The sequence below is a fragment of the Pan troglodytes genome, chromosome 7 (genome assembly GCF_028858775.2).
Source record: "Pan troglodytes isolate AG18354 chromosome 7, NHGRI_mPanTro3-v2.0_pri, whole genome shotgun sequence".
Lineage (NCBI taxonomy): Eukaryota > Metazoa > Chordata > Mammalia > Primates > Hominidae > Pan > Pan troglodytes.
In genome coordinates, this window is record NC_072405.2 from 122,528,235 (window position 1) to 122,554,762 (window position 26,528).

At 34.3% G+C, this 26,528-nt stretch overlaps 1 protein-coding gene across 8 annotated transcripts in view; it reads right to left on the reverse strand.

The window, feature by feature from the left end:
* The window catches only part of CSMD3 (CUB and Sushi multiple domains 3), a 1,209,558-nt gene that overhangs the window by 41,365 nt on the left and 1,141,665 nt on the right, over positions 1–26,528 (reverse strand). For all 8 annotated transcript variants that reach the window (XM_054656949.2, XM_016959787.4, XM_016959790.4 and 5 more), the window contains 4 exons: positions 25,065–25,238; positions 22,784–22,966; positions 16,889–17,065; positions 1,178–1,357 (listed from right to left, as the gene is read on the reverse strand). In XM_054656949.2, coding sequence (XP_054512924.1) covers positions 1,178–1,357; positions 16,889–17,065; positions 22,784–22,966; positions 25,065–25,238 — 714 coding nt within the window. The remainder of the gene's footprint in view (positions 1–1,177; positions 1,358–16,888; positions 17,066–22,783; positions 22,967–25,064; positions 25,239–26,528) is intronic.

A 26,528-nucleotide genomic window follows, 5' to 3' on the forward strand; every position in this document is an offset into this window, starting at 1 on the left:
TCTGTGACATTTTTGAAAACACAGGTCATATGTCTGAGTATAATATCCAAGTTAGTTCCCTTAACCACTTAGATTCATATGTTAAAACTTATTATTACAGGGTTTATAAATGCATTTTTAATTTTTTTAAAAAATGTATTTTGTTTAAATTGTTTTCAGTTATCTTTAAGCAAAGACAGGTTGGATAAGATAGAGATGAAAGGATGAGGAAGGGTATCAACTTCAAAATCTAAACATGAGGAATGACTGTATTATGAGAACTAAAAACATATCTGAATAGCTTTTTAAAGTTGAGTAATATCTAATTCATATCAGTATGAATTCATAAGTGTATAGAATAGCATCTAAAACATAAAATGTCTGCTCATGTATTTTCATTTACTAACTGTATATTTATAGTGATCTGATACAGAAGCTTAATAATCAAGAAGGAAAGACAAACACATTGAAATTATTAATTTTGTTAGATTATAAGTCAGTAAGATATTAAACTATTAATTCACATTTAAATAGAAACGTAAACGAAAAATCTTAAATATTAAAAATCTAATTATTATAAAACAATTTGTCTGACGTTGCATGTACAGTATTCTACAAGTAATCATAAAAATTGGCCAAAAAATTTATAAAAATATTTCCAGTGGAAAAACAAACAGCATAAAGCAGCAAATTTATGGCTGTATTGACTAACAGGTTAATTCTAGATTGTATTATATGAAAAACAAGTTTTTCCCATTATTTAAGAAAAATTACTGTTCTATAATTCAGGCCGGCTCTTCCCAAATTATAGAAAGTATTTTTCCCCACCCTTGAATGACTTGACCCAAGTGGATCAGCAAATTACAGTTATAATTCATCAAGGTTATATTCTTTTGAAAATATTCATCAATTAATATAAATAACAATGGTGAATATGGACATAATATTTTACTTCTTTTTGTTACATTAAAGCTTATTGTCATTACTCACAATAAGATATAATGTTTTTGTCAAAATATTATTTTAAATTCTATATATTAAAATAAAAATTTTAAGAAACAGCCATTTTTAGTACTAGAAAAATAAATGCAACCTGGAACTAAAAAATTTTATTTAAGTATACTTTAAATTTGTATATAAAAATAAGAAAATATGTACTGGTTACCATTTTTAAATGTTGAAGAAATCATTATCATACCTCTACAAGTTGGCATTACTCCACTCCATGTGCCATTAATTGTACAAGTCCTGATTCTGGAGCCATTCAATTCCATCATGTAGCCTGGCTGGCACATGTAAGAAACATTTTGTCCAACCACAAAATCATCTCCATATCTCAGTCCATTGGCTGGTATACCTGGGTCTCCACAACTGATTACTGTCAGTATTGGATTAGAAGAGCAGATGGTTAATGCGGCATGTATTTAATGGAGAGGAGTAGTAAGCATATGGCATACTTAATACATAAGCAGGAAAATTAGTTATCGTGTTCATTTTTAATTAAAACATAAACATATTTAAACCACATACTGGCAATTCCTGATTATGATCAGGTATGCTTATTACAGATTCTACACATATGGCTCAGAAACTGTCACTTAGCCCCTGAAAAGGCTAGGTTAATATGCCATTATGTTGTAGTGAATTTGATGCAGTAACCTCTTCTAACCTTCACTATAAGACCACAGAGAAAACAATCTGCAGAATCAGATTTCTAACATAATATTTGAAATCCATATTCCTATATATGGCTACTGAAATATCTAATTTATCAGGCATGCTGGACGGAGAGCATATTTTCTGCAGTGTCACTCAGAAAGACAACCCCCAAGAAATTGCAACCTTCACTCTGGAATGTGCTTGTTATAAGAAATGCAGATGTATGAGGGGCCATCCCATCCAAGTCCTTGACCAATACGTGATGATGTTTCCAGCCCAAAATAGGGACTGTCGCTGCTCTGTTCTGCCCCAAGACTCCATTAATATATCCAACTCTGACGATCCTCACGTTTGCATCCAACCCCTAAAAGGAGGTAGGACAATAATGCAATGTGAACCTCTCTTTACTGATGACACAATGGATGAGCCGGGTGGAGGGTGTCACGTTTTGCGGAGCAGGGATGGAAATGGGGAGGCCATGCAGGGCCAGGGGCAACAGGTTGTCAGGAGCAAAAGGTCTAGACCCATCCCAAGGACACAAGAAAGAAGGCAACAAGGCAGACTGCACATGAGCAGAAGCTCCAAGCCCTCAGAATATGCTGCACTGTTCCAGTGGACTTCAATTACAAAATGTTAATTTGAAGATAAAATTATTAAGAATTTTGAGATGGCTATCACAGAGCATTAAACTCTAAGCACAAGACTCTTCTGAGCATGAGATTCTATGAGTTGCACTGATCTCATGCCCATGAGTGTAAGTGCACACATAATATTATCGTTTCTTTATAATGCCAGCCAAAATGTTTCAGAAAGACTTGAGACAGCTTAGAAACACAAATAACAATTTTATTAAAAATGTATTTTGATTAAATACAAACATAAGATTCAAACACTACAAAGATTATATATGTCACACAAGTGATAACCGTTTTGAGGCACAGGATTTAAGCTTAATTTGGGCAGCGAATTGGCTAAAAAACTTTCTGGCAGCTAAGAAAACGAAAACTACAAGTTACACTTTATTTTCTGGAGATAAAAAACATGTAGTATACTTAACATGCCTTTTAGTCTGCTAAATCTTTTGGTTCATAAAAGGGTAATTTCTCCAGGTAAATCTGGGTTATTTTTTTTTCTCTCTCTCTCTGTCTACTCCTCTTTCTGTCTTTTTTAAATTCACTTTTCCCAATATTTTGGAGATTCAGGATTAAAGATTAAGAATGAATTAAGGCATGGAAGACCTTAAGAACACCTTAGTTACATTGTATTTATTATGTTATCATTAAGAATGATTAATGTCAAGATTCCTTTCATATTCTATTCTGTTGATTCTAAGAAGTTTTAGGATTATGAATAATGGCATTTAAATTAAAGAACATCATTCAGAGCATTCAACCTCATAACTTTTGGAGCCCTTAAAACAGTTCGATGAAATTAAACTGTTTGAGTGTTTCTTTCTCAATAATAATAGAGTTTTATATTCAGGACTGCTTTCCTTCCTATGATTATTGGGGAGTAAAAAGATTTTTTTTAATGATACAACTGAGTTGGATAGAAAATCAAATAATTCTACTCATGTACCGACAATACGTCATCTCTTTTTATAGTTTAAAAATTTACAAGAATGTAAAAATGAGTATAAGCCTTCAATTTATTATTTTATTTTATTTTATATTTATAACCAAGATTTTTAATTAGGAAGAGGAAATTAAAGAGAACACCTATAAAGTGTTGTTATTTTCTGGGCAGTGCTTTCCAGACTGCATTAGAATCTTGGCAAGGAGAAATAGCCAGCCTGGTCACAGGGCACATGAGCTGAGATGCGGCCACCAAAATAGAGGACAGAGCGTTTATTTTACAGATGCACGAAGAAAGAGTTCTGCACATCATGGCACCACCATGAATGAAATGCGTGACAACAAAAGCTTTAGAAGGGTTTGTTTGGTGACTTCCTAATGAAGCAAAGGCTAGTCAAAGAGGCAGTTTCCAAGAGCAACAGTCTTTGTAAACAGCACCTGCTCTGCAAGTCAATTCATTCACTACCAGCTTGTTTTCAGAGACAACCAAAAAAAAAAAAGGCTTTTGGTTTTTTCAGGAAAAAACCTTAGAATAGTAGCTCTTTAGTGCTTCACCCTAAAATTCAGCGATATCATTGTATGACAACAAATTCAGAAATACCATTGCACAATAAGAAGATCATTGACCTTCTTAAATACCCATCTCTCTCACACAAACACACCAATAAACTCCATAAAGGCAGATACTTTGACTCTTGTATGCTGTTTTCTTAAGAGTCTCATCTAGTGTATGATTCATCATAAGAGATTAAATATTTGTTTGAAGGATAAATAAATGAATGAGTACATAAAGGAATCATTAAGTTGTCAGCTCAAATTCTCAAAAACACATAAATTATTTGAAAGGTCTGAATTTGTTTTGTGGGAGGCTTCTCAATACGTAATTGATGCCCATCTGGCATCATTTATGATAAATCTAAGTAAATAACCTCTATGCTACAAATAAAACATAATTGTGGTAATTCTAGTCAATCTATGCCGCTTTAAAACTACTTTCTCTTTTAACTTCTTATACAAGCATTGTAAATGTTCATTTTAAAATAAAATAAAGTCACATTACTTTTTTCACAGGATTCACTTTTTTATTCAATATCTAATGGATATTTTTGCATGTAACTATTAATATACATAGACATGCATAACATTTTTAATGGCATATTAATCCCATGCAATATAATTTATGCAACCAAAGACCTATGGACTGGTGTTTGAGTTATTCCACTGCTTTTCTGTTACAGACAATGCAGCAACGAAAATGCTTGCTTGAGCATCATTACATATGTATGTGCTCTGCCATACTTCTAGCTTCAAGCCCAGAACAGAGTTCTACTGTAGCAAAAAGAAGTTCCAGAAAGATGGCTAAACCATTCCTCTCATAATGCTTCTGATTTTACATAATCTCCACATTCACAAAGTTGGTTTCTTCTTTAGATCTCAAAAGGTAGGGTTTCTCTACCTTAAGCTTGACCCTATTGACATTTTCAGTCAAACAATTCTTTGTTGTGAGGGGCTGCTCTGTGCATTGTAGAATGTTCTGCAATATATCTCTGGCATCTGCCTGCTAGATCCAAAAGCACCCCCTGCCCCTGCACTGTGACAATCAAAAAGTATCTTCAAACATTTCCAAATGTCCCCTGGGAAGCAAAATCCTCTCTAGTTGAGAACCACTGTGCTGAGGAATAGCTCTCACTCCTTGAGGAGATTTAGATTATTTTTTATCTGCGCTCAGTTTTATGCTGGGATATCCCCAGCCCTCTCTTTTGTAAGACTAACCCCATCTTCCTGATCTGTCCTCTGTTAGAAAAACATCTTTGAGAATTTTCAGATTTGTGACAAAAATTCAGTCAGGGGCATTTCGATAGGTGGCTATTTGGAAAAGGAAGCCTTAGATTCATTTATCACCTGGACCTGATTAAAGATGGTGTCCTTAGCCCAAAGGAACAAGACTTCCCAGATGCAGGATGTTGGGAGTTGGTCCTTTTGGACGCAGAAGTCCAGTCAGTTTTCTAAAAATATCATCCAAGAAAACGAATAAGCACATGTCTTTTCAGACCAGAAAGCTAATTCTTACTCTACTTGGCAAGCCCTGTCTCAGCACTGTTTGTGTCTTCTTCCCAAAACACCATATGCACTCTGTATATGATGGGATCTAGGTAACAGAGGTGGTACTGCCTGTTAGACATTGAAAGCTAAGGATCCCCTTATAATTAATATCCCAAAACATTTTGTACTGACAAAAAAATGTAATTTTGAAAGAGTAATTACATGTACTTATTATATCTTCTCTCTCTGTCTGAACGTCATAGAAAATAACTTCACTACATTTTAAATCAAGGAATTGATTTGAGCGATCTGGTATTATGCCAAATATCTTTTTCTTCTAGTTTGGTTAGCTCTGTGCATGTTTCTTCACATTTATAATTCCTCTGTCAAAGTGTGCATAACATTTTAATGCATGATCTTGATTTCAAGATACAATATTTTACCCACCCAGGAGGCAACTAGTTATTCTGAGGAAACTTCTCCTTCCACCACTGGTAGTGGGCTTAATGAGGACATGTCTGGAGTTAGAAACAATGAGTGTTGGGAAAAGGGAAAAGATTTTGCTTATGAGGCATACTTTTAGAGATAGATTAATTAGACTTGCAATTTTCCAACTCATGTATAGTCTGAAGCCGGTTGAATAACAGCAGGTAGAATTTAGATGAGTAAAAGTTTATGCTTTTACCAGCATCTCTACTATGGCCAAGCATAGGGGATTGGAGACCTTACCATTATTATTAAATCACATTTATTCCAAAGATGTTTCTAAAATCATTGAAATGAACAAGGCAAATCACAGCTGACACATTTCCACATATAATTGAACTAGAATTTCTAAAAAACAGAGGGGTGCGTGTGTGTGTGTGTGTGTGTGTGTTACTGCTGGACAATAGAGCAAATGAAAAGGTATAGTTGCAAATAACTCCAGTGGGAAATTCTCAAAGGTAAAATTCTCAAAGGAAATTCTCAAAGGTCAAAAATGCTTGGAATTCCAAAGTTACTTCACTGATCTGTGAAATATTAGGGAGCAGATACCTTACCGACTGAACTCTGTCTTCTCAGTTCCTAGCAAAGTGCCCAATGATAGTAGGTTTTGTTTAAATGATTTTTTATTAACTGAATCTATAAAAAATCCAGTTCCATTGTATACTCACAGTTATGTTTCTACTTTATTTTTAAAGGTATTTGTAAGAAAAAATGCTCTAATATAAGTTAAAGATTTTTGAAAAGCTAAAAATTGGATTATTCCTCTGATTTGTCATTACTCAGGAGGAACTAAGTGCCCAAAGATAACTAGCCAAGGTAAAAAACAAAAACCTCTTAAAGTGACCAAAATCTTATAATTAAAAAGTAAAAAGAAATCCAAATAAAATTGAAGTCTTTATATTTTGTCTTTATCACATAGTTTAACTATATTTTAAGGGTATTATTAATTTTCTCAAGGGCCTCTATTCATTCTTTCATACTCAAATCACCCTACATTGAAATATCTATCATATAATCAATCTTGCTGATTTTCTTTCTTTGAACTGACATTGTCACAAATCTACTAGATCCTCTTTGTCAATGATTATGTACGAGATTCAACGAGCACTCTTGTTCACTTGCTTTGACTCATCACATTAAAATATCTCATCTCTTGTGAAACCTGCAGACTTATTTATTGACTTACATTATATTTGCTTTGTACATCTGACAAAAATATCATTGATAACAAATAAATAGGAAATTGTAATGTTAAACTGGAAGTATTGTTTAGCAAAAACAAATTTTACAAATGGTCGTTTCATTAAGAAATGATATAATTTTGCAGAATTCAAATTGGTAAATGCAGAGAAAACAGAAATTAAAAATTTTTTAGAGAAATAGGTCATAAATTAATGAGACATTTTCATGTGCCTTATCACCAATGTTCTACTTATTATAGTATGTCATATACATTTGACCATTGTAGTGAAGACAGAGAATAAAGCAAGAAAACTAAATGGAGAAAAGCACAGAAGAAGAGATAAAAGTATACTAAAGAACATGGATTCTTGAGTGAAATAGACTAGGGTTTAAATCTTAGATTCTACAGTTACTAGCTATGTTACCATGGAAAAGAAAGTTGTTTCCTCTCTAAGAAACCATTTATTTGAATGTGAAATAAAAAGGATAACAGTATATATCTCATAGATTTGTTGTAATGATTGAGATAATTATGTAAATCAGCACAAATCCGAACAAATGGTAAACACTCAATAACAGATACTATTATTTATGAGAAGAAATAGTAATAATTAGCATGAAAAGAATAAAGGCTTTGTTTCTTTAGTGCTATGGTTTTAATATCTCTTCAAAATTCATGTGCTAATTTAATCCCCAATTCAATAGTATTAAAAGGTAGGGGCTTTGGGAAGTTATTAAGTCATGAGGGCCCCCTCCCCATGAATGAGGTTAGTGCCTTCTAAAAGTGTGGGAGGGAACTATTAATAGCTAGGCCCCTTTTTGCTCTTTCACCTTCTGCCAGTCAGGGCGTAACATGCACCCCTTTTGTCATGTGAGGACACAGAAGCAAGGTGCCATCTTAGAAGCAACAAGTAGCCCTCACCAGACACAGGAACTGCTAGTACTTTGATCAGCCTCCAGAATTTTGAGAAATAAATGTTTGTTCTTTAGTATTTAACCCTGTCTCAGGAATTTTATTATAGCAGCACAAATAGACTAAGACATTCGGGTTTTCTAAAAATTGATATCAGGATGTTGGTTTGGAAAGTTCAGCTGCTTCAAATTTTTTGCATACCTCATTAATTTAATTCAAATTCATATAGTAACTGGCATACATCAAATAATTTATTTCAAATTCATATAGTAACTGGCCTATAGTAACCATAAAATTTATATAGTCTGGGCATATAGTAACCATAAAAATTGTGTCTACAAAGGCAATTATAACAAATCAAAATTTATTAAAAACATATTTACACTTGAAATTAGCCTTCTAGTGGGTATAGAGAATAACGTGAATGGAAAATTTTATCTATATATGTGAAATATAGATGAAATTATTGTTTAGTGTTGAGCTCTGCCCGTAGTCAGGAAGCCCTCTAAATGTGTGATGCCTGAGTTTCTTGATCTAGACAATGTGAGTCTAGGACAATTCCCAAAATAATATGATTCTACCAATCATATATTTAAATTTATGTTCATTGCAAATGAATGAGAAGGAATCTGAAGCACTGATTCTAATTTAATTTGATTACCACATATAAACACTATCACTATGCTAGATTCTTTAATTACAGAAGTTTAGGCTGTTTTAATTTCCACTGAAACCTCTCTCTTTGCTTCTTTTTGGGGGTTTTTATTTACGCTTTTGGTTTGGATTGTTAATGGGGTGTTAGTAACTTTTTGCCTATGAAGTACATAAACTTACAAATTATCAGCTTTTAGTTTAATAGCAATTCATTGTTGAAAAGCTAACACTTAAATTATTTTATGCAATACGATATTTCTCTTTGAAGAACTGACAGAAACAAACTTTCCTTATACTTTTCCTATGTTATTCATAATCAATCTGTCTTGAATCAAATGACTTATAATTTAACATTCCTGAGGAAAAATGAAGACAATTCAATAAAAATGTCAATGTAATTTTCAATCACAAAAATAGGAATGTTTATTTATTTTTATTTCACTAAAATTGGAAGACAGCTGTAAATAAAAGATTGAGTTATTTATCCATAAATAAACAAAATTGTTATTCATTGTAAAAAAAAATGAAAGTGTTCCTCAGCATATTTCTGTTACTCTGAACTATTTTCATTATTTCAATCTCTTCAATGACTATTATTGAAAACTTACTATATGCCAGAACCTATGTGCTATGTTAGCCATACAGTTGTAGGCCCTATCTGCAAGTAGTTTAAAATTGAGTTGGACGGTGGCTCACACCTGTAATCCCAGCACTTTGGGAGGCCGAGGCGGGTGGATCACAAGGTCAGGAGATCGAGACCATCCTGGATAACACGGTGAAACCCTGTCTCTACTAAAAATACAAAAAAATAGCCAGGCGTGGTGGCAGGCGCCTGTAGTCCCAGCTACTTGGGAGGCTGAGGCAGCAGAATGGCTTGAACCCGGGAGGCAGAGTTTGCAGTGAACCGAGATCACGCCACTGCACTCCAGCCTGGGTGACAGAGCGAGACTCTGTCTCAAAAAAAAAAAAAAAAAAAAAAAATATTGAGTTGGAATGGTAAATCATGTATACTGATAACTAAAATAAAATTTGTCTATTGAAGTCTGTCACCAACAATTTACTGAGTCGCTCTTATTCATCAGGTGCTATGCTCCACCATAAAGGGCCAGTGAGATAAACAGACCCAGTCATTACTGCTCTATAAAGTTTACAGTTTAGTGGTATAGGTAACATCCAAAAAAAAAAAAAAAAGCTATACAGTATGGAGAGATTACTTTTAGCTAAAAAGGATATGAGGAGAAAATGTCTTGAGGTGTTTTGCCAAATGTTTCACATGACCTGATACTTAAAAGGTGGATAAGAGTTTTAAAGGCTACAGTGGGATAGTGTTAAGTTGTTCACTATTGCAAAAATGAGATATTTTCTAAGTAAGTAAGAGGAATTCAGCTTTCCTCCAACGTGGAGTAACAAGGAAGAATTTACCTTCCATCTGAAAGAACCAAAAGAAAAAAAAAAAGGAAAGAGTATATTTTAAAAAAAGAAATATTTCAAAACAATGGACATTAGGCAACAAAGCACAGTGATTCTTGAGTGACAGGAAACAAATTAGTTGAATCCCCTGATTGCCTCATCTTACTACATTAAGAGAGTTTCAAGTCTGTGGCACAGGGAAGAGGAAGCTATGCATAGCCCACCAGACTCCTTGAGTTGAGAAGATGGATCTGAGAGTCAAGAGAAAACTATGCAGGTAGAGTTTATGGGACATGGTACCAGAGTGGACATTGACAGAGAAATGTCTCCAGAGATATAGGAAGGAAACTCCTTAAACAGTCAGCAGATTTCTGATCAGCTCCTGAGGAAACTGCCCATGGTTTGAGAAAAAACTACCCCAAAAGATGAGATGTAACAATATCTGGAGCTGACATGGGGCCAGGAATGCCACTTGTCATACAGAATTCTATACCCAGCGAAAATATGTATTTTAAAAGGTGAAATGAAACATATGCACACAAAGAAAAGCTGAAATCATTATCATAAGTAGAAATGGACCACAAGACAAATTTAAAGAAGTCCTTCCAGTGGAAGAAAAATAATACCTCATGCAAGTATGTATCTACACAAAAATATTACAACACTTGAAGTAGTAATGACGTACATAAATAAGATTTGTCTTACTATTTAAATCTCTTGAAGAAATAGTTGACTAATTAAAGTTGTTTAACAACGCTGTGTGGTGTTTTGGTGTTTGTAACATTGACTAAGTAAAATGTTTGACTACAAGAGCATTTTCATAAAGAACCTTTTGATGCTTCAAGTTCTACCTCCCCATTCCCCTTCTACTCCACATCTGGGCAAGCCAACAAGAAAGTCGGCTTGCTTCCTCATTTGGCATCAGCAGGGAAGTTCAAACCATGCAAACCCTGGCACACTCACTAGAACTTTTCCCAAGTTCCCAACCACTAACCACAATTTAAAAAAAAGCAAAACTATATGTATAAGTACATTTTTCACACTGCTGATAAAGACGTACCTGAGACTGGATAATTTATAAAGAAAAAGAGGTTTAGGCTGGGCACGGTGGCTCTCGCCTGTAACCCCAGCACTTTGGGAGGCCGAGGCAGATGGATCACCTGATGTCAGGAGTTCAAAACCAGCCTGATCAACATGGCGAAACCCTGTCTCTACTAAAAATACAAAATTAGCCAGGCATGGTGGTGGGTGTCTGTAATCCCAACTACTCAGGAAGCTGAGGCAGGAGAATCACTTGAACCCAGGAGACAGAGGTTGCAGTGAGCCAAAATTGCACCATTGCACTCCAGCCTGGGCAACAAGAGCGAAACTCCATCTCAAAAAGAATAAAAAAAAGAAAAAGAGGTTTAATGGACTCACAGTTCCAAGTGGCTAGGGAGGCCTCACAATCATGGCAGAAGGTGGAAGGCACATCTTACATGGTGGCAGGCAAGAAAGAATGAGAACCAAGCAAAAGTGGAAACCTCTTATAAAATCATCAGATCTTGTGAGACTTATTCACTACATGAGACAAGTATGGGAGAAACCACCTCCATGATTCAATTATCTCTCACTGGGTCCCTCCCACAAAATGTCAAAATTATGGGAGTTACAATTAAAGATGAGATTTGGTTGGGGCTACAGCCAAACCATATTATTCCGAGCTTGGCCCCTCACAAATCTCATATCCTCACACTTCAAAACAAATCATGCCTTCCCAATAGTCCCCAAAAGTCTTAACTCATTTCAGTATTAACTCAAAAGTCCACAGTCCCAAACCTCATCTGACACAAGACAAGTACTTCCACCTATGAACCTATAAAATCAGAAGGAAGTTAGTTACTTCCTAGATACAATGGGGGTACAGGCATTGGATAACAGCTGTTCCAAATGGGAGAAATTGGCCAAAATGAAGGGGCTACAGGCCCCACACAAGTCCAAAATCCAGCAAGGCAGTCAAACCTTAAAGCTCCAAAATAATCTTCTGTGACTACATGTCTCACATCCAGGTCACTGATGCAAGAGATGGGTTCCCATCATCTTGGGCAGCTCCACCCCTGTGGCTTTGCAGGTACAGCCTCCCTCTCACCCGCTTTCACAGGCTGGCATTGAGTCACTGTGACTTTTCCAGGCACATGGTACAAGTTGTCGATGTATCTCCCTTTCTGGGGTATGAAGGACAGTGACCCTCTTCTCACAGCTCCACTAGGCAGTGCCTCAGTGCAGACTCTGTGTAGGGGCTCCAACCCCATGTTTCTCTTCACCAAGATAATGGGGAAAATGTCCCCAGGGCATAACAGAGAACTCTGTGACAGCTCCTCCCATCACAGGCCTGGAAGTCTAGGAGGAAAAAACGGTTTCATGGGTCAGACCCAGGGCCTTCCTACTGTGTGCAGTCTAGGAATTTGGTGCCCTGCATCCAAGCCACTCTAGCCATGGCTAAAGGGGTCAAGGTACAGCTCAGGCCATGACTTCAGAGTGTACAAGTCCTTGAAGACCCCACTCCTGCAGCAAACTTCTGCCTGGATGTACAGGCATGTCCATACATCATTTGAAATCTAGGTAGATGTTCCAAAACCTCAATTCTTGACTTCTGTGCACCTGCAGGCTCAACACCACATGGAAGCTGCCAAGGCTTGGGGCTTGCACACTCCAAAGCCACAGCCTGAGCCATACCTTGGTCCCTTTAGCCATGGATGGGATGCAGGGCACCAAGTTCCTAGACTGCACACAGCAGGAAGGCCCTGGGTTTGACTCACAAAACCATATTTTCCTCCTAGACCTCCAGGCCTGTGATGGGAGGAGCTTCCACAGACTTCTCTCTTGTGCCCTGGAGACGTTTTTCCTATTGTTTTGGCAATTAACATTTGGCTCCTCATTACTTTCACAAATTTCTACAGCCAGCTTGTATTTCTTCTCAGAAAATGGGTTTTTCTTTACTATTGCATTGCCAGGCTGCAAATTTTCTGAACTTTTATATTCTATTTCCCTTTTAAAACTGAATGCTTTTTAACAGCACCTGAATCACCTCCTGAATGCTTTGCTGCTTAGACATTTCTTCCACCAGATACCGTAAATCATCTCCCTCAAGTTCAAAGTTCCACAAATCTCTAGGGCAAGGGCAAAATGCTGCCAGTCTCTTTACTAAAACGTAGCAAGAGTCACCTTTACTCCAGTTTCCAACAAGTTCCTCATCTCCATCTGAAACTATCTCAGCCTGGATTTCATTGTCCATATCATTATCAGCATTTTGCTCAAAGCCATTCAACAAGTCTCTAGGAAGTTCCAAACTTTCCCACATTTTTCTATCTTCTCCTGAGCCCTCCAAACTGTTCCAACCTCTGCCTTTTACTCAGTTCCAAAGCCACTTCCACATTTTGGGGTATCTTTACAGCAGCACCCAACTGCCAGTACCAATTTACTGTATTAGTCTGCTTTCACACTGCTGAAAAAGACATACCCAAGACTGGGTAATTTATAAAGAAAAAGAGATTTAATGGACTCACAGTTCCAAGTGGCTGGGGAGGCCTCACAATTATAGCAGAAGGAGAAAGGCACATCTTACATGGTGACAGTCAAGAGAGAATGAGAACCAAGTGAAAGGGGACACCCCTTATAAAATCATCAGATCTTATGAGACTTAGCACTACCACGAGAACAGTATGGGGGAAACTGCCCCATGATTAAATTATCTCCCACTGGGTCCCTCCCACAACACATGGGAATTATGGGAGCTACAATCTAAGATGAGATTTGGGTGGGGACACAGCCAACCCATATCACTATTCATCCATCCCTTCTCTCAAACCATTTCTGACCAAAGAGAGTCTTACCATGTGGGTAATCTTTCATACCTTCTTGGGACATCTTCAGCCTTGTGGCATAATCAGTCAATATGGAACCAATTCTGGGGAGGGGGCAGTTGATCCTGCTCTTTCTTAGGCAACCACAGAGCAACTGGCAGTGAGTAAGGTGGCCCAAGGGATGACTATCATTACCTGAGGGACTTTTTTGTTGTTGTTTGTGACTTGATAACTGGCTCTGCTGCCACCTGGCTAGAGAGTGCTTGGTGCTGTGCTAGTGTACTTACATTTTGAGATGTGCTGATTTTGCTGCATTTTCTGAGCTTTTCTGGCCTCTGCCAAGATTTAAATGATAGATCTAAGTCAGAAGTATGAAAATTGACATTCAGAGACAGGAGTATTGGCTTGTGGTCCTTCCCAAAGTGATTCTGAGTTCTGTGTCTCTCAGCTTAGACTTATCTGTGTGTCTTAGATTTAATCATATGTCTCAAATTTAGTGCAAGCCATGAATGATGCTAGGCTCAGATGAACGTCTTACTCTATGACTACTGGTTATGTGTCTCAAGCAGGTGTTGACTCCCATTCTATAGAGTGCTCAGGGGAAAGGCTGGCACACTGTGCAATAAGTATGCTTATCCAATGCTTGCCTATCTGACAAGGAGTGGTCACCATGTGGTGACCTCCAGTCCATACCTAAACTCAGATGGCTTTAGGTATCTAAAACAACCTTCGTTGTTGTTGCTACTGTCTATGTGTCTGTCATCAAAAAGATTCTGGTTCTCAGGGAAGAACACCCATATCATCTCATAGCACAGCTGTGGGCTTAATTCAAACCTGACTTAGGCCTGGAGTCCCTAAACCCAATAACAACTGCCCTGTGGAAGACCCCCAACATTTAAAATAATGATTTGGAACTCTCTAGAGGAAGATACATATAAATAAGGACAGAGTAGAGAAGATTGCCCTTCTTCCTGAAGCGTATCCTGTAACTCCACCCCCAAAAAACAACAACAACAACAACAACAACAAAACACTAGGATACAGGGAGAAGAAACAAAAATTGAAATAAAGATCCACAACTGGACTCAATTGAAAATACAAATTTTTCTAAAATAGTTATTCAACAGAAAGATAAAATAACAGAATTGGATTTCACATCTCCACAATATGGGTTTTAAATGAACAGATTCTGATATGTAGTACTTGAAAAATCTTTGTGGTCTTCATAGATACTGGGCCTCAAACTACAGTTATATGAGGAGATACCACTGAATGTACAAGGTATATCCTGTACTTTAGAGGAGTTACCAAACACAAAACAGAAGGCAAACATGTATGTCTCACCTTAAACACTGAAACTATTGCTTTGCCTAAATTCCTTGTGGTCAGAGTGCCCATTGACCTATAGCACCTGATACGGACATTTTGAACCAATTAGTAATAAATTAATATTAATTATCTGGCATTTACAATCAGCTTGGTAAAATGGAGCCCCTTGGACCTGTCCTTCTAATTATAATAGTTAATACAGCCCAACTTAGATTAAAACAAGGTCTACAGTAATTAAGAACCATCATATAACACCTACTGAAGGAAACAACTATTGTTCCTACTGCCTTCCCTTTAAATAGTCCAATTTGTTCAGTGTTTAAACCTGATAAAAAATAATTGGCATGGGAAAGTTGATTACCACAGCCTAAATACCCTGATGCCCCTGATTAAGACCTCCATATCAATATTACTGAAGTTGTTGGTTCCTATCAATAACTGGAAAATATTTTGCTATTATAGGTTTAGTGAATATGTTCTATTCAGTACTTATTTCAACAGCTTCCCAAGCATAGTTTGTTTTCACTTTTGAAGAGACAAAATATACGTGGGTATCTCAACAGCCCTTGTGTGACATTGCACACAAACTTTGCATGCAATATATTAACTACAACTGATTTTCTCCAGGAATGCATGTATGCCATTATTTTGAGGGCAACAAATTCATTTGACCCATTCATCCAGAAAATGCAAACAAAAAGGAGCCCAGAAAAAAAAGGGGATTATCTCACCCACACAATACAAGGCCATGCCTTCTCAGTTAATTTTCTGATAATTATTTGGTCAGCAAAAGTATATATACTCTGTCCAAACTGCAATACAAAAGGCCCTCCCACTAGTATCCCCAAGTCTCCTTTGCTACAGAGGCTTCAGCAACGTCCTCTCATGATACTTAGAATCCATGAACACACAGTCTAAACAATTTTCTTTTGAGACAGGGTCTCACTCTGTCACCCAAGCTGTAGTGCAGTGTTACATTCAGAGTTCACTACATCCTTGACCTCCTGGGCTCAGGTGATCCTCTCATCTCAGCCTCCTGAGTACCTGGGACTCCAGGCATGCACCACCACACCTGACTAAGTTTTGTATTTTTTGTAGAGACAGGGTTTTTGCCATGTTTCCCAGGCTGATCTCAAACTCCTGGGCTCAAGCGATCTACACATCTCAGCCTCCAAAAGTGCTAATTCTTCTTAATGAAAATAACCATAATTTCCAATGGTTGTGTATTATTGTTGGTTAAATACTATTTATTTTATAAATAAGCATTAATGTGTATAATTTTAAGACTTTTAAACACATTTTTCAAAAATTTCTTCAAGTGAGTAATTTTATTATAATGCAGAATCTCCAAAGTGCCATCTATTTTTAACATAACAAGAGAGCAAATCAGTTATCGAGACTCACTACGACAGTGCAAGAACCCATAAAGAGTCAGTATGCCTTTTAAAAATCAATTTTGTTATTAATATGTGTTATATTGACAAAATAAAATTGCATCCATTCTATTTTTAATTTTAATTGCAGCTATAAATCATCATTGTTCTTAAAATTCTGTTAAATTACATTTATTAGTGCTGACTTCCTCTGACCTCTCTTTCTGCTGCCAGTTAATGTAGTACCTTGATAAGCCAACTTATCCTAAAGTCATTAGTATACACTCTAGCCATGGTAACTACTATAATCCTTTAATCTGAAAGGCAGTACAAACAGTTAAAACCTTACATGGTTTTATTAATTACAAAACACACAAAAATACTTATATACTCATCAATACTTTCATATAATTACTGATTTTTAAATATTGAGAATATACTTACTTGTACAGTTAGGTAAAGTTCCAGACCATGTTCCATTGGCTGTGCACTGTCTAACTGAAGGTCCAGAAAGGATGTATCCCTCCATGCAGGAATAAATGACTGAACTAGAAAATGTTGTGCCATCAATTCGGAAGACTTTCCCATTGGCTGTGGTTCCTGGGTTACCACACTGCACAGCTATAAAACAGAGTGTTTAAGAGTATATATAAAAAATGCAATCAGAAATTCTTCCCAAAAAAGTTAATGACTAAATGATTCTTTCAAATTATTCAAAGAAGCAATAAAAACTTCTAAAATAAGTAGTGAAGTATCTAGGTAGTTGAAATTCAAGATGAATGTATGTTGATTTTATTCGCTTAATTACTGGGATGCAAATTATAACATTTTCTTAAGACTTTTTTTAGCAGCTTCAGTAAAAACTCTACAGAGTAAAATAATTATTCAAAGAGTACTGTATTGGCTTCAGGTACCACAAAATCTTTTAGAGAAGGATTATAAGAATCTCTGTCTAAAAAGCAACTCATGTAAAATTGGAAGACATGTAACAATGAGTGATGAGATGCAACAGAGATTTATTACATTTATATTTCAGAAAAGACAGATACACAATTTTAATATTGTAAGCATCTATGTATATTTTTGTTTGTATAAGTACATGACTGTTTTGCATTAAAATGTATAAATTCTATTTCTAGACCAGAGTACCAAAACTAAACCGAGTAAAAACAAAGTAATTAAATATTAGTAATCGTTTTCATTAAGTTTCAATATATTCTAAATAAAAGTTACAAACACAAATGTCTTTTTATGATTAACTATTTTACATATATGTTTAACTATTTGTCAACAATATGTTAATTTTTAAACTATCTGACTTAAAAGCTATAATATATCAAACGTAATGCTTAATTTTCTTGTAATATCAGAAGGCATTTTAGTACCTTACAGAAGTGAAGGCTTTTATGAATATGAAATATGATTATAATTTCAGAAAATACCATCTGCATCCCTTGCTGCATCTTAAATATTTCTTTTTGCCTATCATTTGTATAACTGCCGTGTGTGTGTGTGTGTGTGCATGCGCGCGTGTGTGTGTATGCATGTGTAGGCAAGAACCTTATCCATTTTACATATATACATAAAAATCAAACTCTAGATAATATTTTAAGCAGAACCTATGATAAAACAGACATTTTTACTTTGTTGTTAAGCATGATTACTTTCTTCTAAATGCATTAGTGCCTGCCTGAAATAAAATTTTGGCCATGTTTACTTGTTATATATCATGATCCATAGCTTGACGTAATGCAAGAAGGATTTGAGATAATGTCATCTCTCTTTTAAAATGTCATGTAATTTTTATTTTGAAATAGAGACCTAGGCAGAGTCAAATTTCCGCACAATAAAAATCAAGAATTTCTTTAGTCAGGGTGGTTTCAAGATATGGCCAAATCATACTGTTGTTTCTGTTCTCTTGACTTTAATTCCTCCACACCTAATACACAAATTTCTCCTATCCAGACATTTTATTTGAAATAAGCACAAGTAAAATTAACTTAAAATGAAACAAGGTAAGTGCGTCATCTATCATGAGTGAAGGCTTAAAGCTTGCTGGATACAATGAAAGGAAACAGCAACTACTTTGCCTCTGCAATATTGACATTTAGGAGAAAAATGATTTATTGTTGCCTGTGAATAAACCTGCATTTACATTTAATACTAGTCAACCAAACCGTCTCTTCTCACAAGAGTCATTTCCCAGCAGTCAACAGACATAATCTAATAAAAATGAGTTACCATTTTTTTAGATTCATTAAGCACTTAATATGTCACAGCCACAACTTTTCCAAAATTATTTACTTCTCACAAAAATGTTCTGAGTTAGTATTAACATCACCATCATTTCTTAATAGGAAAGTGAGGCACAGAAAGATTAAGTAACTTGCCCAATCTCACAAAGCTAGTTAATAGCAGATTGTTCATCTAGTACAAATTCCTAGGAATGATGCTGATAGCATACAATAAAAGCATTGAATCATATTCAGCGTAGGAAATAAGCTGAAACATAATACATGTTTGTAAATTGAATTTTTTTTTGTGATGCATCTTTATAGGAAGTATATTTTATATGTTTGCCTTTCTTTTGTTGCTAGAGAGAACTCTTATTTTAAAAATCATGGTACCATTTGTTTTCTTGTATCAAAGTAATAAGTAGTCATTTCTAAAATGACAAAAAGAAGTATAAGGAAGAAAGTAAAGATTGCTTAAAATTCCACCACTGAAAAATAGAAATTGATATTTATATATGCATATATGTGTATATGATTATGTATTAATATGAATATAATTATTTCAATATTCTAGGCTTTGTGTTAGGTGTAGACTATACAACAGTGAAATATTAATTTACTCTTTTTTATTTCTATTTTTCTTACATAAAATTACAATTAAGGTATCTTTCTATCATAAAGTTTAGTAACTGTATGGTTTTCCATACAGTTCATAATTTACCTAACCAATTCCCTGTTGAAAAACATTTAGTTAGGCTTGGTTTTATTTTTCTATGATTTTTGGATATAACATACTAGAACTTATATTTACAACTCTGTACATTAGTTCTATGTTTAAGATAAATATCTAAAATAATTTCTGGATCATATTTTAGTAGGGTGACTGTAATTAACAACAGTGTATTGTACATTTCAAAATAGCTAGAAGTGAGGACCTGAAATATTATCAACACATAGAAATAATAAATGCTTGTGGTGATGGATATCATAAATATTCTGACTGGATCATTACACATTTATGCATGTAACAAAATATCACATGTGCCCCATTAATATGTAAAATTATGTATCAATAAAAAATACCTAAAACATTAAAAATTTAACTTGTTTGAAATATATTGCCACAGAACCACTAAAGATATTATAACAATACACACTTGCATTGATAGCATAAAACTTTGCTTGTGTTCACACCTCCTATGTAACACCATTTTCCATCATTTAAAAGAATCTGTTTGTCAAAAATGTTACATTCTTCAAATTTGCATTTCTCTATTGATTAAATGAAGTCACTTAAACACATTATTTAATATTTTTATTTTTACATGTGCTTTATCCTTCACATTCTGAAAATACCTTTCATGTTTTATTATAAATTATTTAAAGTAATATGACAGCAATAGAAAACATTTGGAATAAAGAGTAAAAATACCAATAATTTCATAACTGTCCTAGTATTTTTTTGTGTGTATTTCCTTTCATACTTTCACTTAAATGAAAATCATTTCTCATGGTTCTAATATAGCACATAATTTTAAATCTTATTTCTAAGTTTTAGGTAATGTACATTTTCTCATATTGCTTCATGGCCTATATCGTAATATTTTATTGACTATACACTATTAGATCATGTAAACATAAAATTGCTTAAGCAATACTTTTCCTAGTGTAAGATTATTCCAAATTATTGCTAGTTATAAACAGAAATAAGAATTACATTTTCATAATTGTGTGTTCTCTTTAATATTTCTATTTTCCTTGGAAAACATTCCACAAAAGTGGAGTAATAAACTGAAGCAATAGATATATCCCATGAATATTTATCATTCTATTCATTATCATGTTGAGAGCAATTTTCGTCAAATTGCTCTCAAAATATAACAATAAAAATCATCTTGAAATATTTTAAAGTTCTAGTTTTGCTGCTCCTGCACACAAGAATTTTATATTACCGTGTTTAAAATAGGTGAAAATGATACCTTAATATTTAATCATAATTTTTTATTAGTAGTTCTGTTGAATTTCTTCTATAGGTTACAGTTTTTTTTAATTTCTGCTTTCTGTTCATATCCTTTATCCATTCGTCTACTAAAATCTGTTTGTGTAAGTGATTTGTATGAGCTTCATTTCTGAGAAAAATATTAATTCTATTGTATTTGCTACAACTCATAGTTCTCCTTTTATCCATAATATGCATGCTAACAAAGCAATATCAGCACAAGTCTGCATTTCATCTATAAAATATTTTGTAGGTCAGCTGAACAAAGGACTGACTTAGATGTCACCCACACAATGTTGCATGTATAATGATGCCCACAGCATCATTAAAAAGACCTTGACTTTGGAAAATAAGTTTGAGAAATAAAGAGTTTAGTCTCTCTTACTGTATTTTACTCAGCACTATGTTTTCCAAGTCTTTTCCCTATATCAACTAAGTTGCAACTCCTTCATAAGATTATTAAAACTGACCCAGTTAAAGAAAGATAACTATCTTTTCTAGAATATAAATATTAAACATAATCAAATATTTCTATAACATAGTCAATCAAAAAACCCTCAGGAAAGTTTGATTGGGAATTATCTTCTATTTACAAAACCAATATGTTTGGTACAACATCAAGTAAGTTTAAAAATATTTTGCAAGTTTAGTTTTTCCAATAAAATAATCACAAAAAGAACAATTAAGGTCAATACAATAATTTTCTAGCAACATTTTATTTACTAGTCAATTTTGTAAAATATTTTTCTTTTTCCTTTTTATCTTTCTTTTTTTTTTTTTTAAACAGAGTCTCGCTCTGTCACCTAGGCTAGAGTGCAGTAGCATAATCATGGTTCACTGCAGCCTCTGCCTCCTGGACTCAGTGATCCTCCTGCCTTAGCATTCGGAGTCGCTAGGACTACAGGCATATTGCCACCACACCTGGCTAATTTTTAAAATTTTTGTAGAGATGTGGTCTCAGGCTGGGTCCTACTCAGGCTGGTTCAAACTCCTGGCCTCAAGTGATCCTCCTGCCTCAGTGTCCCAAATTGTGGGGATTACAGGCTTCAGCCACAACTGGCTCTCTTGTAAAGATTTAATTATGTTAACTCTGAGTCAAAACAATTAAAATTTTACTCAAGCACCCTAGATGTTGTGAATTCTAGTAACTAACAATTGTACTCTACAATTAAAAATCTTAATAACACTTCTGTATGTTTCTATATTTTTCCATTTCTACAAACTAGAAGCTAAGACAGACATTGAGGTTATGTTAGGGTAAGAACAACCTATCATTTTCTCTTGTCTCTACAATATAGGTACACTAGTCTCCCCTTATCTACTATTCTTTCCACAGTTTCACTTAGCCATGGTCAATCATGGTCTAAAAATAATATATGGAAAATTCCAGAAATAGCCAATCCATACATTTTAAGTTCTGAGTAGCATGATGAAATATCATGTCGTCCCACATGGAAAGTGAATCATCCCTTGTCCAGGGTACCTACCCTGTATATGATATCCACTCGTCAGTCACCTAATATCTGCCTTGGTTATCAGATCAAAAGATCACAAGAAGAAGGGTGAGTACAGTCAACAAGATATTTTGAGTGAGAGACCATATTCACATAACTTTTATTCTAGTATATTGCTATAATTGTTCTATTTTACTATTATAGTTTTAATCTCCTACTGTGCATAATTTATAAATAAAACTTTATTACAGGTATGTGTGAAAAATCATAGAAATAAAGGGTTAGGTAGTATCTGTGGTTTCAGGCTCCCACTAAAAGTCTTGGAATGTATTCTCCATGGATAAAGGAGGGACTACTGTAAAGAGGAAAGAATAAATATTTTTAACAAATATATATTACTTTTTAAATATAAACATTTGCTATGTTGTGAACAATGTTTGCATATATATGACCAATGAGGGTTTTTTAAAAAAATTATCGGTTATAGTTATCTTAGGAGATGGTTACAGTATAATGGGAATACGACTGTTTTATTTCATAGTTGCAGGCAGAATAAACTAGTAAGAGTTATTTTCCTAGTAGTACTCATCTGGATTTAGATACACACTAAAATCCAGTAGTTGCAGTATATTTAATTTCTGCTTGAGATTACCTTTGCACTCTGGCTGCCTTCCGGTCCAACTGCCATTAGCTAAACATGTTCTTTCTTCTGAGCCATGAAGGATGTAACCAGTATCACAAGCATAACGTACAGTACTTTTAGTTCTGAAATTGCTTTCCTGTCTAGAGCCATGGCCGGGAGTACCTGGATCGCCACATGTCCCAGTAGCATCACCTGAAATGCAGTACAGTTCAAGTTAACCAATTCCCATAAACATTTATTAAGTTTACCAGTTAGTCCAAGGGCCTGGTAGGCATTTGTTTTTGTGCATGCTGTGTTTTAGCATACATGGAGTAAAATTGTAATTCATATTTCTTATCTGACTCCAGTCATTTAAAAAAAAGTGTAAATGAAAAAGAAAATAGTTGCAGAGTACAGTGTTATTTTTTTTATCAGTGAATTTGGAGACGTTAAATAGGTTAAGGATATTTCATAAGTTTTTCCAAACCTAGTTAATAACCAAGCTAATGGAAAATGTGTAACCGACAGTACTATGAACTGAAATGACAACAGACTCATAAAACCAAAATTTAAAAAAAACTGAATTCTGCAATTTGCATGTTTCCTTTTCTGAATTTCTTGATTACTGATAATATTTTTATTGTTTTTGTTAAAGTAGAACTGTGGTGTGCTAGGACATGTAAATATTATAATACAGTTCTGATAGCCTAGGTTTCTGTCTCTTATTTTCTCTACCAATGACCAATGATCAAAGATGAATGAACTGCATATTCCTCGTATATGAAAACATAAAAATAAAATGTAAAAGACCAAAATTTAGAAACTCTGACTTAAGTTTCTGATAAGAATATTGCTCATAACTAGGCATTCATCTTTTGATTTTAGTGTTAAAGATTTACTCAGTCTTTACCTAGTCGTTTTATCATTTCTTAAATAATCCTAATCAAAATTGCCATAGTGTTAATATACATAGAGAGAGTGAGCGAGCTAGAGAGAGAGAGAGAGAGAGAAGGGTTGAAAATATAAGCATTGAAAATGTTCTTTCCATTTGTCCTTTTTATATGCCTTGTGTATTTGGAATACTTCATTATATGTCCTTATTTTCATGTGATGTAAAATTAATAACCACACCAAATTTTAAGATTAGTATTTCACTTTTAAATATCTGTGTACCATTTTATTACTCAATTTAGTAGCAGTTTCCTAATACATTGTGGGGTGGGGGCGGGGGGTGAGTCTGTGTGTTCGCACGTATAAGCAGTTATCTGAGAGTTAATTTACTATGAGTCACTCCAAGATAAGACTTTAATTCTCATAAAATCAATTTTATAGTTACATTAAAAATGATAGTTTTTCTAAATCTGTAGATTACATTCAAAGTCCCAGGCAGTCACTTCATAGGGATTAATCACTAGTTAAAAGATTTGGGGTTAATTTACCATTTCACTGCTTTTAACTCTAAAGTGAAAATAATGTAAAACAACTCCTAGTAAGTCATCAGAATGGTATCCACAGAGATAAAGTAGTGTAAAGACAATGGACAATATATAAATATAAAGAAAAAGCAGAAAAATAAGCACAATATCTGGTTGATGGGTAAAAATAAATAGTATCAACTAGGGAGCCATCATAGATCTAAAACGTAAATGGTGTTTTTGAAAAAAAGTGGTAACTTAAACGTTTATCTCAGAAAAGATTTACCAAATACTCTGTGAACAAATTATTAATTAAAATATCTTTAATATTGATTTATGCAAAGATAACTCTAAGCAATATGTCACTTATTAATATTAGGATAGATAAATATCTTTAATAAAATGAATTAGATTAGTTCAATTTACAACATTTTGGACTTTATTTTAAAATTATACCATTAAAGTAATCAATTGCTTAGAAAGTCAAATAGAACTGAACTCTGACAGAAAATCACTGATACAATATTGCCTTCTGAGGAAAATTATATGTGGTATCTGCTAAAATGGGATAGATACTTTAGCTTGAATAGTTTCACCATTTTAACGAACAAAAGCACTTCATACAGTGTAGCATCCTAAAACCATAAATTCTTTAAATTAGCAACACAGTTCAAAACACAAACTTGTAATTTATCATCTACAACATCAGTACCCTGCATTTCTATAGCCTTACACATATTCCAGTAATGTGTAAGCAGTGTTTCAGCTTTTCTTATGAGATTTTTCAGAGAGAAATATATTTTAAGTCTTTAGATTGTTTTGTGTATACGTTACTACTACTACTACTAACAATAATGTAATTTCCAACACATATTGTCCAATTTTCCAAGTGGTACCTGAACAATGAGGTTGTGATCCACTCCAATGGCCATTCAATTGGCAGGTTCTTGATGACTGGCCTAAAAGGGAACGCTTTCCTGTGCAGGAATAGTGAACAGTAGACCCAAAAGTATACTTCTCGCCAGACAGGACTGCATTAGGAGGAACCCCAGGGTGTCCACAGTCAATCACTACAATACATAATTATTGAATATAAAATTTTTTTATATCTCCTATCGAACAACCTATACCAGCATGTTTATAGAATATACCAGAAGTAAATGTTCTGCTGAAACATCTAAAGCCTCCAGAAATCAAACATCTATGTTGAAGGTGGCTTTTTAAAAACAAAGTGGAGTTTGCAGCTATAGCAGCTGTTCTGTTAACTTACTCATTCTGAGGATGAGTTTAACAGCAACATTGTAAGCTAAGTAAGCATTAAAAATGATTAAGTGATTATGATAAATCTGTACATGTGAGAGTGATGAGTGTGTGTCCACATATATATGTGTATGAGTTCGAACTGTATCTGTTCCTGGTAAAATCTGTGAAAGTTAAGGAGAAGATTAATGTGGATTTGCTAAGTAAGGACATAGGACACCATGTGGATTTAAAGTGAAGCAATACAGAAATTACATGAAAAGAACTTGAGGGTTCAAGAGATTCAATGAAGATTGATCTGTGATTCACAATTTAATATATAGTCTAGAATCATTACATTTCAAGTCAGTAATGAATAAATTATGCTGTAAAAAGACAATACTCAGTGGCTTATAAACTAAAACTGCTAGTCATAGCAGAAGCAAAAGTCAATACATTATAGAATATACTTTATGAGTGATAGGTAGTTTCAGAATTTAACATGTGTCCCCTGTTAGTTGTACTCAGAGAAATACTGAGTGTCACATATCTCTAGAGTATCAAACAGCACATGAGGACACAAAAACTTAATAAAACCTTTCAGTATATAATACTCTACCAGGGAGAGCTATAGGAAATGATAAGTCAAAAAACATATGAGAGCTCAGAACACCTGAAGAACTTCAGGCTTACAAGTCCTATGAAAAGATTTTTAACTTTAATGTGGTAGCTACATAAGAATAAGTAAGTAAATTATTCAAATAATTACACCAGTCAACACAAATAAGTCAAATGAATTTTAATCAGCAGGCCAAATTACTGAACTATATGCATAGAATCTGAAATTTTATAGACACAGCAAAAAGTGTTGTTTCTTCATTAGTACATGAATGTTGTCACAAAATGTTCATAAAAGTACACCCCATGAACATAAAAAATCATCTAAATGAAACATAATCATAAAATAATTTTATAATTTAGCAATTTAATAAAACCAAAAATTATTTGCCAAAAATGAACGATTTCTTCACACGCTATTCATTCAGTCTATGAAATTATTCTTCTCTTCCCTGTCAAGTCCAAGACTCACCAACTGTTTGAGATCTAGTTCAATTTGAGAC